General features: G+C 37.7%; 2 protein-coding genes across 2 annotated transcripts; both read right to left on the bottom strand.

The window, feature by feature from the left end:
• Positions 1-5618: 5618 nt before the first annotated feature.
• On the bottom strand, positions 5619-8451 carry LOC131321581 (hyoscyamine 6-dioxygenase-like). The gene is made up of 4 exons (XM_058352462.1): positions 8207-8451; positions 7351-7598; positions 6724-7042; positions 5619-5976 (listed from the first exon to the last, which is right to left on the bottom strand). Exons 1-4 carry the CDS (start codon positions 8399-8401, stop codon positions 5728-5730), a joined length of 1011 nt encoding a protein of 336 aa, XP_058208445.1. The 5' UTR covers positions 8402-8451; the 3' UTR covers positions 5619-5727.
• A 1657-nt stretch (positions 8452-10108) lies between these two features.
• Positions 10109-13651, bottom strand: LOC131321569 (hyoscyamine 6-dioxygenase-like). The gene is made up of 4 exons (XM_058352450.1): positions 13257-13651; positions 12187-12437; positions 11207-11525; positions 10109-10598 (listed from the first exon to the last, which is right to left on the bottom strand). Exons 1-4 carry the CDS (start codon positions 13449-13451, stop codon positions 10356-10358), a joined length of 1008 nt encoding a protein of 335 aa, XP_058208433.1. The 5' UTR covers positions 13452-13651; the 3' UTR covers positions 10109-10355.
• Between the last annotated feature and the right edge of the window lie 475 nt (positions 13652-14126).

The following is a 14126-nucleotide window of genomic DNA, read 5'->3' as shown; positions in this document are numbered from 1 at the left end:
GGTTTCCAACTTATTTTCATCAAGTCATATTTAGCCTTGGTTTGATAAGTCAAAAAAATTTCCACCTTTTTTCGAATTTTTTTCCAATCATGATCACAAAGTTATATTCTTTTGGACTTTTTAGTTTGGCTCCAGTAGAGGAATTGAGAAAGTAAAAAATCGTATCATTTTAAAAGTCTACTTATACAAACGTTAAATAGGAAATAAATTTTCCAGATTCATATCTATTAGATTTTCTTTTATTCAAGAAAATCCTAGTTTATAAAATTCTAGGAAAAAATGGGTGAAGATGGAGTCATTTATCTATTCATACTTCTACGGGTAAAAGTCTTGTTATATTATTTTTATCCTTCATCGATTTATAGCTGTGGGTAGAAGTTTTAATGAGAGAATGTTTGAGCATAAGAGGACTTTGAAAGTCTTTTCCCTAACTTTTTATATTTATATTTTGGTATTATCCTAGGAAAAAGAGGATGCAGATAAAATCCTAATTTATCTGCCCTATCAACTGAGCTAGGAGTCAATTTCTATATCGACTAGTAGATGAATGAAAGGTAAGCAAAACAAACAAAAACATAGTGCATAGACCTTTGGCACAATGGCATCAAGTGTCCACTTAGCTACCGAGAAGGGAATTCAGGAGTTCTGAAGTGTTAATCAAACTATTCTAGCAATACTAACTTTTGATGATCAAAAAAACAAAACAAAAAACAGATGCCCGGGTCCATCTCCCTGGTTTGCCACCCTCCAACCCTATCCTATTCCTAATTCCAGGCAAAATTTGGGCCAAATCAACACCCAACAGCAGACATTGAAAATTAGTAGTGTGATCTCAGGGTGATTATTGGGATTGATTTCCAATCATTTCTCATGCTTTCTTTTGCCTTTCTTCACTCTGGAGGGATGAGTTCAATACTCATAAAGAGGTAAAAAACAAAACAGGGCACGGCAAAAAAAGAGAAGGCAAAATGATAACATGATCAATCATCGAAAATGATTCTCTAAATGTATTTGTATGGGAGAAGATATACATGGAGGAAATCCGGTTTGTTGCTTTTAACCCAAATAATGATTCAAATTTGTCGGGAGTGTTAAAGATTACTAGATTAGGATAGAGAGTAACGATACGAACGCAACTTTTAAAATGCAACTCCAGACAAAACTATACATAGAGAGCCGCTTGATGCATATGGGTCCATATATATCCAACGATTTCGGACTCAACTGTGTTAGGAGTAGCACCCAGATGGTGTGTTCCTAGACTTTTATAAGACATATTTATTGGCAAGAAAAACTTATTCACAGAGGAGCCGCGAATAAGTTTTACAGAGCTAAATCTCAGCCGTCCAAAAGTATTTTGGACGATCCAGATGACAAACAAACTATTACCGGTAGGTAATAACTACTCTTATTTATTACCGGTCAAATTTTAAAAACATATCTCAACCATTGATTGCCGAAACAAACGATTGAGATTACACAGATACGTGAATAACTTATTCTCTTTGCTGGCAAGACTCATGATTTTACTTTTATGGATGTTTTTTCTATTTTTGTATTGTGAGCATGAAGTTAAGATTTTTTACTGGAATGGGGTAACCCTAAGTTAATGACATTAATGATTTCTTTTTGGGTAAGTAATGACATTAATGATTGTCCATTAAACAAAAGGAAATGGTTGAAAATGACTGCAACGGTCTTTAGGGCCCTGGAATTTGGAAAGACGTTTTTAGTGGAAACACCAACTCTCCCCCTTCATGGCCACGACATTATCAAATAGGATCCTCCAAGAGGAAGAAGTACTGGACGGTCTTTTTCAAGTTCTTGTAGGTCTTTTTGGGGATCACCGAATATGTTCGGTTTGTGTTTTGAGAGCGATTTTGGGGGTAATGGGCAAAGAGGGATAGATAAAAAAAAAAAAAAAATTATTGAGACCTTGAGCAGAGGTACGATTTTGAGATAGATAAGGTTCGTTTTCATATTGTATAGGTGATTTATTTTTTAAAACTCGTTGAAAACATTAGCTGCATCGAAAATTATGTTGACGGGATAAATTTGATAAGTTCTCAAAACACATTTATGTCGAGAAAAAATGAGTTCCGATCAAAATTGCATTCTATTTTATCTTTCACCAGGATCAACTCTTGCGAGAAATTATAATTAAGAATTGTAAATTCTAACATGAATTGTGGAATTCACGTAGACTGAAGTCAACATGCCTGTTTTCTTTTTTTCTTTTTTATTACTAAGAATCCCATTTTGTAAAAATGCAATAAGTAAATCTAATTGGATTATTCCCGCCTCATTTTGGGTCCATTTCAACTCGATAATCATTCATCTTGATGGCTCGTCAAACAGATTATCTATACAACATGAAAATCTCCAGTACACACCCCTTTTTTTGGACCATGTACTATTTTGGGTCCATTTCAACTCGATAATCATTCATCTTGATGGCTCGTCAAACAGATTATCTATACAACATGAAAATCTCCGGTACACACCCCTTTTTTTGGACCATGTACTGTAGCCGTTTCCGTGTATGTGTGTGTATATATATATACACACACTGTGTACCTCCTATAAGAAACCAGATGGGAAAGCAAGTGATCCGAATAATGCGTCATATTTTCCACATACAATGAATATAAACTTTGGTGAACAAAATGAGTGGGGTGATGAATTCAAACAGACAAAGGACAATGATATATATTCCTCCTCTACTTTCCCTTACCCCATCTTCCTCTGTTAAAATGCAACATACTCAATTCCGTGTTTGAGTAGATCCATTTATTTATAGCCTCAAGGCTATTTCGGTTGGTGCCCGGTAGGTTTGCTCTCACACAATCAATCAAGAGTTTGTTTCTTGAAGTCAATTTATTGTGAAGCCCCTAATCCTGACATAGATAGTCTGCTTTTTACCGGACCGATGACGGGATTAGTTGAGGTGCGCAAAAATTGACCCAAACACCCTTAACCATCGGAAAAAAAAAAATTTATGTGGTCTCATCCTTCCATAATTAGTACTACATCTAAGGCTGCAAAACATTATATATATATGCTTAAACAAAGGAAATTAATGGTGCGGCAATTTTATATGCTTAAATTCGGATTTGCTGTTAGATTCCAAGACCTCAAAACTACTTTTTTATGATTCTATCTTTCTGCTTTCTTTGCTCTCTGTTTCTCTTCCCGGAAATGGTTTGGGAACCAAAACAATCCCAGTTAGATCTTGCAGCTTACCTTTTTACTAACATGTACAGTATATCTCGGAGACTGACTCGATCCCTTGTCCAAAAAAGTTCCGAGTTGTAATTATGACTTATGAGTGAGTGAGTGTGTTCTTGATGACTATCAATATGAATTGGATATTTGGATGCGGGCGTATAATTTGGCAACCCGAAAGACCCATCTTCTACTGGGATTCTTTCATTTGTTCCATGAACGAATTTATTTGGAGGTCTTGTGTATTCGATTCACATCCACGAGATCATGTTGGGTCTTTCGGCTAATAAGTCATTTGGCTTATTTTTTTGGTCTTATTCAAAAAAAATTCTCATTTGTTAGTTTTTGGTCGATTTTTTTGAGGATTATTGTTTTATCGTGACGAGAGGAATCTAAAAAGTAAATAATTACGATTGTGTATTTGATTCCCATCCATTTTTATTTTTTTTTAACATTAGGGCCCCGGGATTAGTGGTGAGTTATCAAAAAAAAAAAAAAAGAAGGAATTTTAGGGACAACAGATCAACACCCACCCATTTGGATTATATCCGTGAGATGAGTACATGATATTTTAGTGGTCAATTGCTGAATAGAATAATCCCCATTTTAGAAAGTGCGTGAAGCATGCACAAGCCTCAAACTCATCGCAATTGCGTCATTATAATTAATGGAGTATCAAGAATGAAGATGAAACATGGTGCCGTTCACAACAGCAGTGGGTTCCACCACGGACCTCATCTCGGTGATGAGAATCGTTCATATTGTAGAATCGAATCCGTTGAGAGGCTAATCGATAAAAAATAAAACTAAAAAATCAGGACCGTAGGATCAAGCGTTTATCATCTTACTAAAACTTGTAGGTGGTGGTAAAAGAGCAACTCTATTTCCTTATATCAAAGCATAGTAGGCCCCAAGCGCCACAGTTCGACTCGCGTGGGCAGGATGCTGGCCTGGCCTGCGACCAACAATGGCCGCAAGCAACATGCCATCCAGGGGAGTTGAACCCGCGATCTTGACACTGATACCACTTATAGGATCAAACGCTTATCATCTTATCAAAACCCGTAGGTGATGGTAAAAGCACAACTCTATTTCCATGTATCAAAGCATAGCACGCCCCAAGCGTCACAGTTCGACTCGCGTGGGCAGAAATACTGGCCCACGACCAACAAGGACGTATATCTATTGTCACGTGATGATAAAAATATACTATATGATTGGAAGAAATTTTAAAAAAGAGAAAATTAAGCACATCAAGCCAAAACTACACACAGTGTAATAATTCATCGGACCAACAGTAGAAAGCTAGTTAAGCTTTTTCAAGAGCTTTTGAAACATGTCAACTCACCCACACCCAGTTATGGTCACTACAAATACTCAGTATAACAGTATGGAATCCAATGAAGAAAAGCATTTTCATGTCAACTCGCCGAATTTCTTATTGGTTGAAATGGTATGGATCCCATTACAAAGTGATGTCATGCTTATCATGTAATACACTTTTTAATAAGCATGACATCACTTTGTGGTGAGATCCGCATCATTTCAACTAATAGAAAGACAGGTAATGTTCACCCTCTTAAGTGAAGGGTGAACAAAAATCAACTCTTAATCCGCTAAGGAATTGGAATAATGGTATGGCAGACTACTTATTTTTTCTATTTCGTCTAATTCTAGATTGTATGCGATCATACTTACTAGTTATCTGCGCATACCTCGAATAATCACGGGAGCTCAATCTCCCGGTTTATCTCGCGGAAAGTTCAATTAAAAGCGAAGCAAAGTTCCGTATGGATTGTTCAAAAAAAAATACTATTGAAAAATAGATTAGAGGCGGCTAAAAATTAGTGTGCCCATTTTCATTCCTTTTTTTGTTTTTTTTGTTTTGTGGGTAACTTATCTTTCATCTATCGAAGTGATTAAACATTATCATGTATTTAGTAGGAAGATATCAACATCGAACATGAATTTTACCAATCTCAAGTGCTTCACACCCATCTAAATTCCATAACCGTAATACTTTGTCTCTCGTGGAGAGATGCTTAATGCAGAATTTGTTACATTTTGACTAAGAGGTTGACCTATTGGATAAGTCATTCGCTTTTTAATTAAGAATGAAGTTAGTTGAGGGGTTCGAAGCTACTACGAGCTAGCCATATAGCTTGTTTTCCCTATCCCTTTTCCCCTCCTACAAAAACAAAAAAAAAGAGACTCGAATTTTATTTGTTTGTTTTGTTGTTGATTTATTGTGAAATTTTGCTTAATCAAATACAAATTAACAAAGCACAATAATTTGTCCAAAATCCCCATTACATATTTTATTCCACGTAAATCTAAAAAGAAGATTATTATGCACGTACGTAATAAAGTGCCACAATAACATGGAGCTCATATATCTAAAACAATGACGACTATTATTCAAGTTTGTTCTCTCTTGAAACGATGAAAAGCGAGAGACAATGCAGAAAATAAAATGTTGGAATAGAGAGCGGAAAAACGATTTTAAGGTCGGATCATGAAGCGCTCGAGTGGATCTATTCCTTCGTGCGTATCTTTCATATAACTGCCGATGAAATCTCCGAATGTGAGAGATTTGTAAAGTGGGGGATTGGATTCGCTGACAAGAGATGTCGCTGGTTCAACGGCGACATTGTTGGAAGGACGGATGAAGCTAGCAATTGTCGTTCGAGCAACATTTGAGCTGGGAACGACCCTATGATCAGCACTCTTCAGCTTCCCATTGCTGATTATCTACAGAATGGGATTTTTATACACAAGTGAAATAGTTAAACATGTACAGTAGTAGTCAATTTAGTTTAGTCTCATACTCTTTATCTTCTACTCATTTTCATAATTGGGTCAATTTAGGTTCTTTCACTTCCTTTAAATTCTATTAGAGCATCTCAAACCTTAACCCAAATTTTTACCCAATTTGGGATCAAAATTTGGGGTCAAAATTTAGGTAAAAATTCATTTTGGGTCGGTCTCACTTCAAGGGCAAAACTCTATATTGACCCAATTCAATGACATATAGGTAAATAAAAGACAGGAGAAGATCAGTCCGGCAAACTCTGGCGAAGTTCAACCGCTCCAACGAGGTAAAACCTTCTTCTTCGTCTGTACTTTCGTATAGAACTTGGATCGCTGCACCTTCTTCTTCGTTGAACCTCGATTGCTGCACCTTCTTCGTCTGCAGTTTCTTCTTCTTCTCCGGCTAGGTACAACCCTCTTCTTCTCTCTCCCTCTCTCTCAAGAACAATTGAAAAAAAGAAAGGGTTTGAGCCTCTCTTGTCCCAAAATTGGGGAAAGAAATGGATAAAACCCAAATATGGGAGAAGATTTGGGTCATGATTGGAGAGGAGTTTTTGACGGTTTTGCCCAAATTTTGAATTTGGGTCTTAAAATGGATCAAGGTTGGAGATGTTTTTAGTCTCCTCCACAAATTCAGGAAACCAAACACAGGATCAGGGGGGGAAAAAACAGAGCAAAAAAAAATACCTGCAACATGTGATTGATGTTAACCACAAAGGCAGTAGGAAGTGGCTCGACTGCGACCCATTGTTCATCTTTCAAGACTTGAAGCCCAGGCACATCTCCTTGGTTAAGAAGGGTGATAAGGTATGGATCGCCATGTTTGGGCAAGCCCAATACCAAGGTCGGGTCAGGACACCGTGGGTAATGGTTAACACTCATTATCTGGCCCCAGCTGAGCTCTCCCCCTAAGTAGCCCGGTTCGAAGCCCAAACCTTCACAGACTAGATCCAAAATCCGCAAACCGAGGTTTCTCACCACCACTGAATATTGTCCAATTACTTCCCTGTGGATAGCCCAATAAAGAGAGACAATGATCAAAGAATGCTGAGAGTTGACAATGAATCAGACAAGGTTTTCCTGTAAAGGTTTTCCATGATCATCTCTTCTTATCTGACAATGTTACTACTAGAAAGCACAAGAATTCTATGTCCTGAAAAGTTCATGTTTCATGTCCTAATGTACTTCCGGTCAAATGATGGTGTCTTCAAATTAATGTGTTCCGAGATTCTCAACACATCATGGGGCGAACGCTATGGACCGGGTACATAAATTTTCCATCAGTAGTTAAAAGCGAGCACAACTTATACGTACCTGTAGCGAGCCGGATTTTCGGGCCATTGCTGAATATGTTCCTCCAAGGGGTGACAAGGGTGCCTTAAGCTATCTCTCCAGAAATGAACCTTCTCTCTGGCAAAGTCAATGCTTGTTTTCATTCTACAAGTCTGCTTTGGATCCTCAGAGAAGAATCTCTGCTTCTCCTCCGCAGGCAAATCGAAAAATTCTTTGGCCACCACCAACACATCCTTCATCAGCGCCTCCGACACCCCATGATTTATCAACTGCATTTTTATTTTTCAAAACTCATAATTGGTTAATCTAATATCTTGATCTTACTTAAGGAGATTTGACTGGATTAAGTGGTCTGGGTAACCCACTCAAAGAGGTCAGCTAAAGGAGCCTGAGTTTCCCTGATAACCTGGTTAGTTAGATTATGAACAAATAATTCTAGAACAAGTCAATCGATCAACTCATTCTAAAAAAAATAGAATTTCGTGTAATAATTAGCTTTTGATATTCAGCAATCATTCTTTAACAATAATTGCAAAAATCCGAACATTTATCTATCCAGCAGGAGAGTTTTAGTACATTCACATCACAAGTTACATGGGCCCCACAATAATTGAAGAATCGCGAGAGATTGATAAGAAAAAATTAACCTTTAATTAACCTGGTTATTTCTAGTTACTTTTTCACATATCCAAAGAACATTTTTTTTATAAAAATCTACTTCAATAAGAACAAAAAAAAAATAGTGTACAACTAGATATAAGAGAGTGAAAAATCATTACCCAAACATATATCATACTCTAGTTTTCTCCGTTGGGTTATCTAATTTGAACGATTTAATAACTCTTTGCATAGCTAAACAATGAATTTTTTTTTTCACCTGAAAGAATCCATATTCTTGGCTAGCCTTGATGATTTCCTGAACCAATTCATTCCGGTTGCCGTCGAGATCAATCACCGGAATAGTCTTGCAGGGATGAACAACTAGCTGACCGGGTCTTCTTTCCGGTGGCAATATATAAGATTCCGGCACCACCGATTGGATACTGCACGTGTTTGAAATGAGCTGAGCCATAGTCTCAGTTTGATAGTTTCAGTTTACATGGAGTACAAGTTTGGTTTATTTTGGAGGCTTTTATAGGGGATAAGCTTTCCTTATCTGTCATTTTCGGAGAAAAATCTGGCCGGCCTTGTCTTTCTTTGTAATATAATAAAAAAAAGACTGCAATAATAGTCAAAGAAGAGAAAGTTATATTTTAATCCATAGAGTTTTCTGTATTTCCCAAATTCAACCTGTAGTTATAGGTTTTTCAACTTAAAACCCTATATTTATTAGCAGATCACGATGTAGACCATGCATCCATCCATCTCCTTTAACTATTCTAGAATGTCGATAAGAGTGGAATTACATATGAGTGATTGTAACAATTCTAGATTTTTGATAAGAGTGATTTTGATTGGATGTGATTAAGTTAGCAATGCATGTTAACATCAAGTTGGAAGACCCGCCAACATAAGGCCCCGTGGGCAATATATTTATTTGAGAATAAATTTTTTACACCGCGGGTGTAAACATTTGTTTCCTCCAAATCAATTGCATTGCGACACGTGTCAAAACAATGGTCCCAATTAATAAAACATGACGACGTGGTGCAATACAATTGATTTGAAAGAAATAAATGTTTACACCGGTAGTGTAAAGAATTTATTCTCCATTTCTTTCGCTTCCCACATTTCTACTGTTCCGTTAAGTCAATAACGGAGGTGGACCATCCGTCCATCTCCTAATAAATATAGGGTTCAAGTTTGAAAAATTAAAATGACAGGGTTGAATTTGGGAAACGCATCAAACTCTAGGGGAAATGCATAAGACTCTAGGGTTTCAAATGTGATTTTCCCTTCCAAGGAAGGAACTGCATCACGGGATTAATGGATGATCGCATTGACGATTGATTAACTGTTTACTAATTTGTTCTCTTTCCATAAGAGATAAGACAAAAGTAGGTGGAAAATGCATCAAACTCTAGGGTTTAAAATGTGATTTCTCTTGAAAGAAAAGAATTGCATCACCGGATTAATTGATGACCACATCCACGATTGTAAATCGTGCTAAAAACATAGCAAATCCTACTAAAAATATTTTGTAAGTCAATTTCAAATTTTGAAATACATTTAAACTTTGATTACAAAGGTTTTTTTTTTAATCTTCAACATGCTTTGCTAACTGGACTACTTTTTTCGTCTGTGAATGTGTGTGTTTTCTTTTCTTTTTAGGTTTTGAATAAAGCTTTATGATTAAGTTTTATAGTAACTTTTTCCTTACCCGGTTTTGGTACTAGATTTTTTTCCATCAGCGAAAGTCAATACAATTAGAATAGTTAGATTAATACATTGGAGGATAAATTAAACTTCTGACCTTTTTTTTAGCATTTGATTAAGAATAAGCCTGATGCCACTAAACCAAAGGCTACTTGGCAGTTTTGGAACTAGATTAGTAGACCTTCGTAAATGATTTGGGCAATTCGATTGGCAAAGAAGACATTGCCGCATAGAGTTACGGCGTCCCTTACGATGCTTATCGCACAATAGCGGTCCCCAACTCTGTACTACTCCTATAAAAGTATTCATTATATTATGCTCTTCTTTTCTTTTTTTGATAAGTATGCATTATATAGTGCTACTTATGCAATACCCATCATGGATTTAATTGAGTTGAACTTTACAAGCAAAGTCACGTAGTAATCCAATAACTCAAGACAGAGAAACAGAAAGAACAAGCACATGGCCATGGAATGAATTTTTTTTATAAAACATAACAAATCATATTTCCACTGAAATTTCCAGTGGTTTCCAAGAGATGATGCTTATTTAGCATACATATACGTAACAAAAATGCACAATAACATGAAGATCACGACACGACGGCAGTTGTTATACATGTTTAGTCTCTCTTATTTAGCAAGTTAGTAAGCAAGAGACTTTTGAACTAGATACATGTTTAACCGCCGAGCACAAAAACCTACTTAAGATCAGATCCTAAAGTGCTCGAGCGGATCGTTTCCCTCATGGGTATCACTGAAGTAAATGTTGTCGAAATCTCCACGTTTGAAAGATTTGTACAGCGGGGGACTCAATTCGCTAACAAGAGATTTGGCTGGTTCAATAAGGCTATCATCGGAAGGAAGGATGAAGCCAGCAACCGTTGTTCGATCAACGTTTGAACTCGTGACCACCCTGTGATATGCACTCTTCAACTTCCCATTGCTGATAATCTACAAAATTGAATGGTTATAAGTAAAGTAGGTAATGACAAAGTTGTCATTAGAACCAAAAATTGACTGAAAATCACAGAAGCCAAAGCTAGGAAAGATTTTAGGAGTTTATGGCACAACATGAGTAAATACCGTTGGGATTTATCAAAATAAATGTTTTTGTTTTGGGTGTTTTCAAAACCTTCCAACTTTGTTCTTTTTGGGTTTCAAGAGTAGTGACCCATTCGATTAGGTGCATCAAGGTCTATAATAGAACCTAGATCCAAGCTAGTACACCGAAAATCCAGAAAGCACCCTCTTTAACAAATCGTTTTGTCACACTGTTACAACATTACTCTACAGAAATGGAACTAACAGCCACTTGGTTCGTTTTGATTCTTTTTAGACTCCGTATTCTTTCTTTCCCTTCGTTTATGTGAATGCAGGCAAAAGATCGTTAGGTCAGACTTTGTTGAATCCCCGAAATATTTATGCTGTAACCTGATGCATACCATTTGAGGGAGCCAATACTGTTTTTCGGAAAGCGACATGGTAATATGACTCGAAGCATTTTCCTCCACAAAATTCACTAACCAAACATAGCATCAGGGAAAGCAGAAGAAAAGTACCTGTAACATGTGATTGATATTAACCAGAAAGGCATTAGGAATTGGCTCAACTGTGACCCATTGTTCATCTTTCCAGACTTGAAGCCCAGGCACATCCCCTTGGTTAAGAAGGGTGATAAGGTGTGGATCACCATGTTTGGGCAAGCCCAATACCAAGGTTGGATCAGGACATGGTGGATAATGGTTAACAAGCATCAATTGGCCCTTGCTCAATGGTCCCCGGAAGTAGCCTGATTCGAGGCCCAACCCTTCGCAGATTAGATCCAAAATCCGCAAACCAAGGTTTCTCACCTCCACTGAGTATGGTGCAAACACTTCCCTGTGAAAAGCCCAATAAAGAGAGCGAATTTGTAACGATCAAAGAGTGTTGACAGTGAAATACACATGGTTTCCCTGCCAACTTTCTCCATAATACTAATCTCTTCTAATCCCACAATGTTACAGCTAAAAAACTTTAAAAGCCATATATAGCATAGCAAGCAAGACAGGCTTGGGAGAACAGCCCGCCCCATGATTATGTAGAACATGCCCAATCTGAACCTAACCTGGCCTGAGATATGCGGCCCTGGCTTGAGATCTGGAATAAGGGGTTCCAATAGAACCAAACCAAGTTGTTTTGCTTTTTTTCTGGGTGAATAGATTGATGTGGTTCTAAAAACTTGATTGGCTTGGTTGTGAGTGGGAGATTTTAAAACCGAACAGAGTTGGTTAGTAACTAGGTTGATGCTCAACCCAAACCAAATAGACGATGCGGTCCATGCCAAATCGACAATGCGGTCCATGTCTGCCCTCACCTCTAATTCTCTTTCAGGAGAATTCTTGTCCCATGTCCTAATCTATTTTCCACACTACTAGTGTATCTTTAAATTAAATTAGTATGTTTCGAGATTCTCACCACCAGTGAATACAATGGCGCCGTGTATGGAGACGAGAAATCTTATCGGCAGTTAAAACTGAGTAAAACTTGTAGTAATATATACCTGTAGCGAGCCGGATTTTCGGGCCAATGGTGAATATGATCCTCCAAGGGGTGAGTACGGTGCCTCAAAACGTCTCTCCAGAAATGGAACTTCTCTTTGGGGAAGTCAATGCTTGTTCTGACCGCACAACCGATGAGATTCAGATCCTCACAGTAGAACCTCTCTTTCTCCTCCACAGGCAAATCAAAGAACTCCTTGGCCACCACCAACGCATCCTTCATTAACTCTTCCGACACCCCATGGTTTCTCAACTGCAATTGTTGTTTTTCCCAAAGTCATACTCCAATTGGTTACTCTAATTTCTTGATCTTATCACATAACGTCACAGGGACGGAGGGAAGTTAAACGGGCCTCCCCACCCTTGCTAGAATCGACCTATATAATTTATAATACATACTCCCTCCGTCTCGTATCCTACATAAAGTCGTGCATTTTGACTTTAAAAAACACAATATTTTGGGAAATATTTTCTGAATATTTTTGCACCGTTCGAAAGATATCAATGAGTACTTTTGATACTGAGTACTTTTGAACGGTGCAAAAAAAAAAATACAAATTAACTCCATAATCTTTTATTGTGAGGTCAAAGTTACATGGTTTTTAGTAGATAGCATTTATAATAGGACGGACGGAGTACAATAATTATTCACAATATGAAACACTTAATTTTTGCATAGCTGAAGTACGACTAGATCTGCGATTTCTTGCGCCATGAGCCGGCTGGTGTTGGCTTTCAGATAGCAGATCTGTGGGGGTTTTCGCCAGTGAGTTCATCTTGCATGTGTTTTATGCTTCTGGTTTGAGCTGGGTTCCCTTGGATGCTCTACTACTAAATCGCGGACAGACCCTATGCCGACACATAGTGTTTTTCTGCTTTTGCAATACGTGTCGTAGAGCCTATTAGCCTGTAGTGCTTTTGCAGTAGCTCGTGTCTTAGAATTTTAATAGTTTTTGTTCATTCCTGTTTATTGTGATGAAATCTTTGCATTTGAGGGTTTGAATGAAATGAATTGACTATTGATTAAAAGAAAAAATTATGACCGGATAACATTAAACACTGAAATTTTCACCTGAAAGAATCCATATTCCTGGCTAGCCGCGATGATTTCCTGAATCACTTCAATCCGATCGCCGTCGAGATCAATTATCGGAATAGTCTTGCCGGGAGGAGCAACTGAGTTACCGGGTCTTTGTTCCGGTGGCAATATATATGATTCCGGCACCACTGATTGGATACTGCACCTGCTTGAAATGAGTTTCGCCATGGTCTCAGTTATCTTGACTAGTGGAGCAAAATTTTGGGAGCAGCTTTCCTTATCTCGAGTCAACAGAAAGAAGGGGAAATTGCATTCAGTGGAATGAGGGGTATTTTATTTCCAACTCATGAACCATTTTTTAGAAATTCATAAGTCATGGGAAGAAAATGATTAATTCCAAAGTTATGGTCCTGAAAACAGACGTGAACAAAAATACCCCTCCCTCTACTTTTCCCTCCTTTTTTCCCCTTCTGCTCCCCAAAAGTCAAAAATCCGTCTTTACTCATTTCTTCTCTCCTTCCACTGGAATGCAAAGGGTTAAATATATACTTGCCCTTTAAATTATTCCGAAAATTTTTACTTCCCTCTTCAACTATTAATTGAACACCCTTGCCCCTTCAACTAAAAAATTGTTACACAGTCAGGACAATCTCTTCCATTTGGACGGAAAACTTGACCCCCTCTCCCTAAGTGGGTTAGTTGAAGGATATAAATGTCTTTTGCCTACCATATATATATATGTATCTATCCTCTTCTTCCTCTATCTCACAATCTGGTCTACCATAACTCTGACTCTGTTCTCTCCCTCCCTCCCTCCCTCTCTCTCTCTCTCTCCAACTCACTCACTTTGTTTATCTCTCTCTCTCTCACACACACACATCGTCATGAGAGGCAGACAGTAGT

The sequence above is a fragment of the Rhododendron vialii genome, chromosome 1a (assembly GCF_030253575.1).
Source record: "Rhododendron vialii isolate Sample 1 chromosome 1a, ASM3025357v1".
NCBI classification, from domain to species: domain Eukaryota; kingdom Viridiplantae; phylum Streptophyta; class Magnoliopsida; order Ericales; family Ericaceae; genus Rhododendron; species Rhododendron vialii.
Note: the sequence above shows the minus strand (reverse complement) of the source record. Positions and strands in the feature narration are given on the sequence as shown.

What these genes read in the sequence shown, in the direction of transcription:
- LOC131321569 (XM_058352450.1), bottom strand. Translation starts at nt 13,451, where the DNA reads ATGGCGAAACTCATTTCAAGCAGGTGCAGTATCCAATCAGTGGTGCCG. An exon ending in AGGAATATGGATTCTTTCAG is followed by an intron (nt 12,438 to 13,256) that starts GTGAAAATTTCA and finishes CAACAATTGCAG; the next exon opens with TTGAGAAACCATGGGGTGTC. An exon ending in GAAAATCCGGCTCGCTACAG is followed by an intron (nt 11,526 to 12,186) that starts GTATATATTACT and finishes GGCTTTTCACAG; the next exon opens with GGAAGTGTTTGCACCATACT.
- LOC131321581 (XM_058352462.1), bottom strand. Translation starts at nt 8,401, where the DNA reads ATGGCTCAGCTCATTTCAAACACGTGCAGTATCCAATCGGTGGTGCCG. An exon ending in AAGAATATGGATTCTTTCAG is followed by an intron (nt 7,599 to 8,206) that starts GTGAAAAAAAAA and finishes ATAAAAATGCAG; the next exon opens with TTGATAAATCATGGGGTGTC. An exon ending in ACATCAATCACATGTTGCAG is followed by an intron (nt 5,977 to 6,723) that starts GTATTTTTTTTT and finishes CCCATTCTGTAG; the next exon opens with ATAATCAGCAATGGGAAGCT.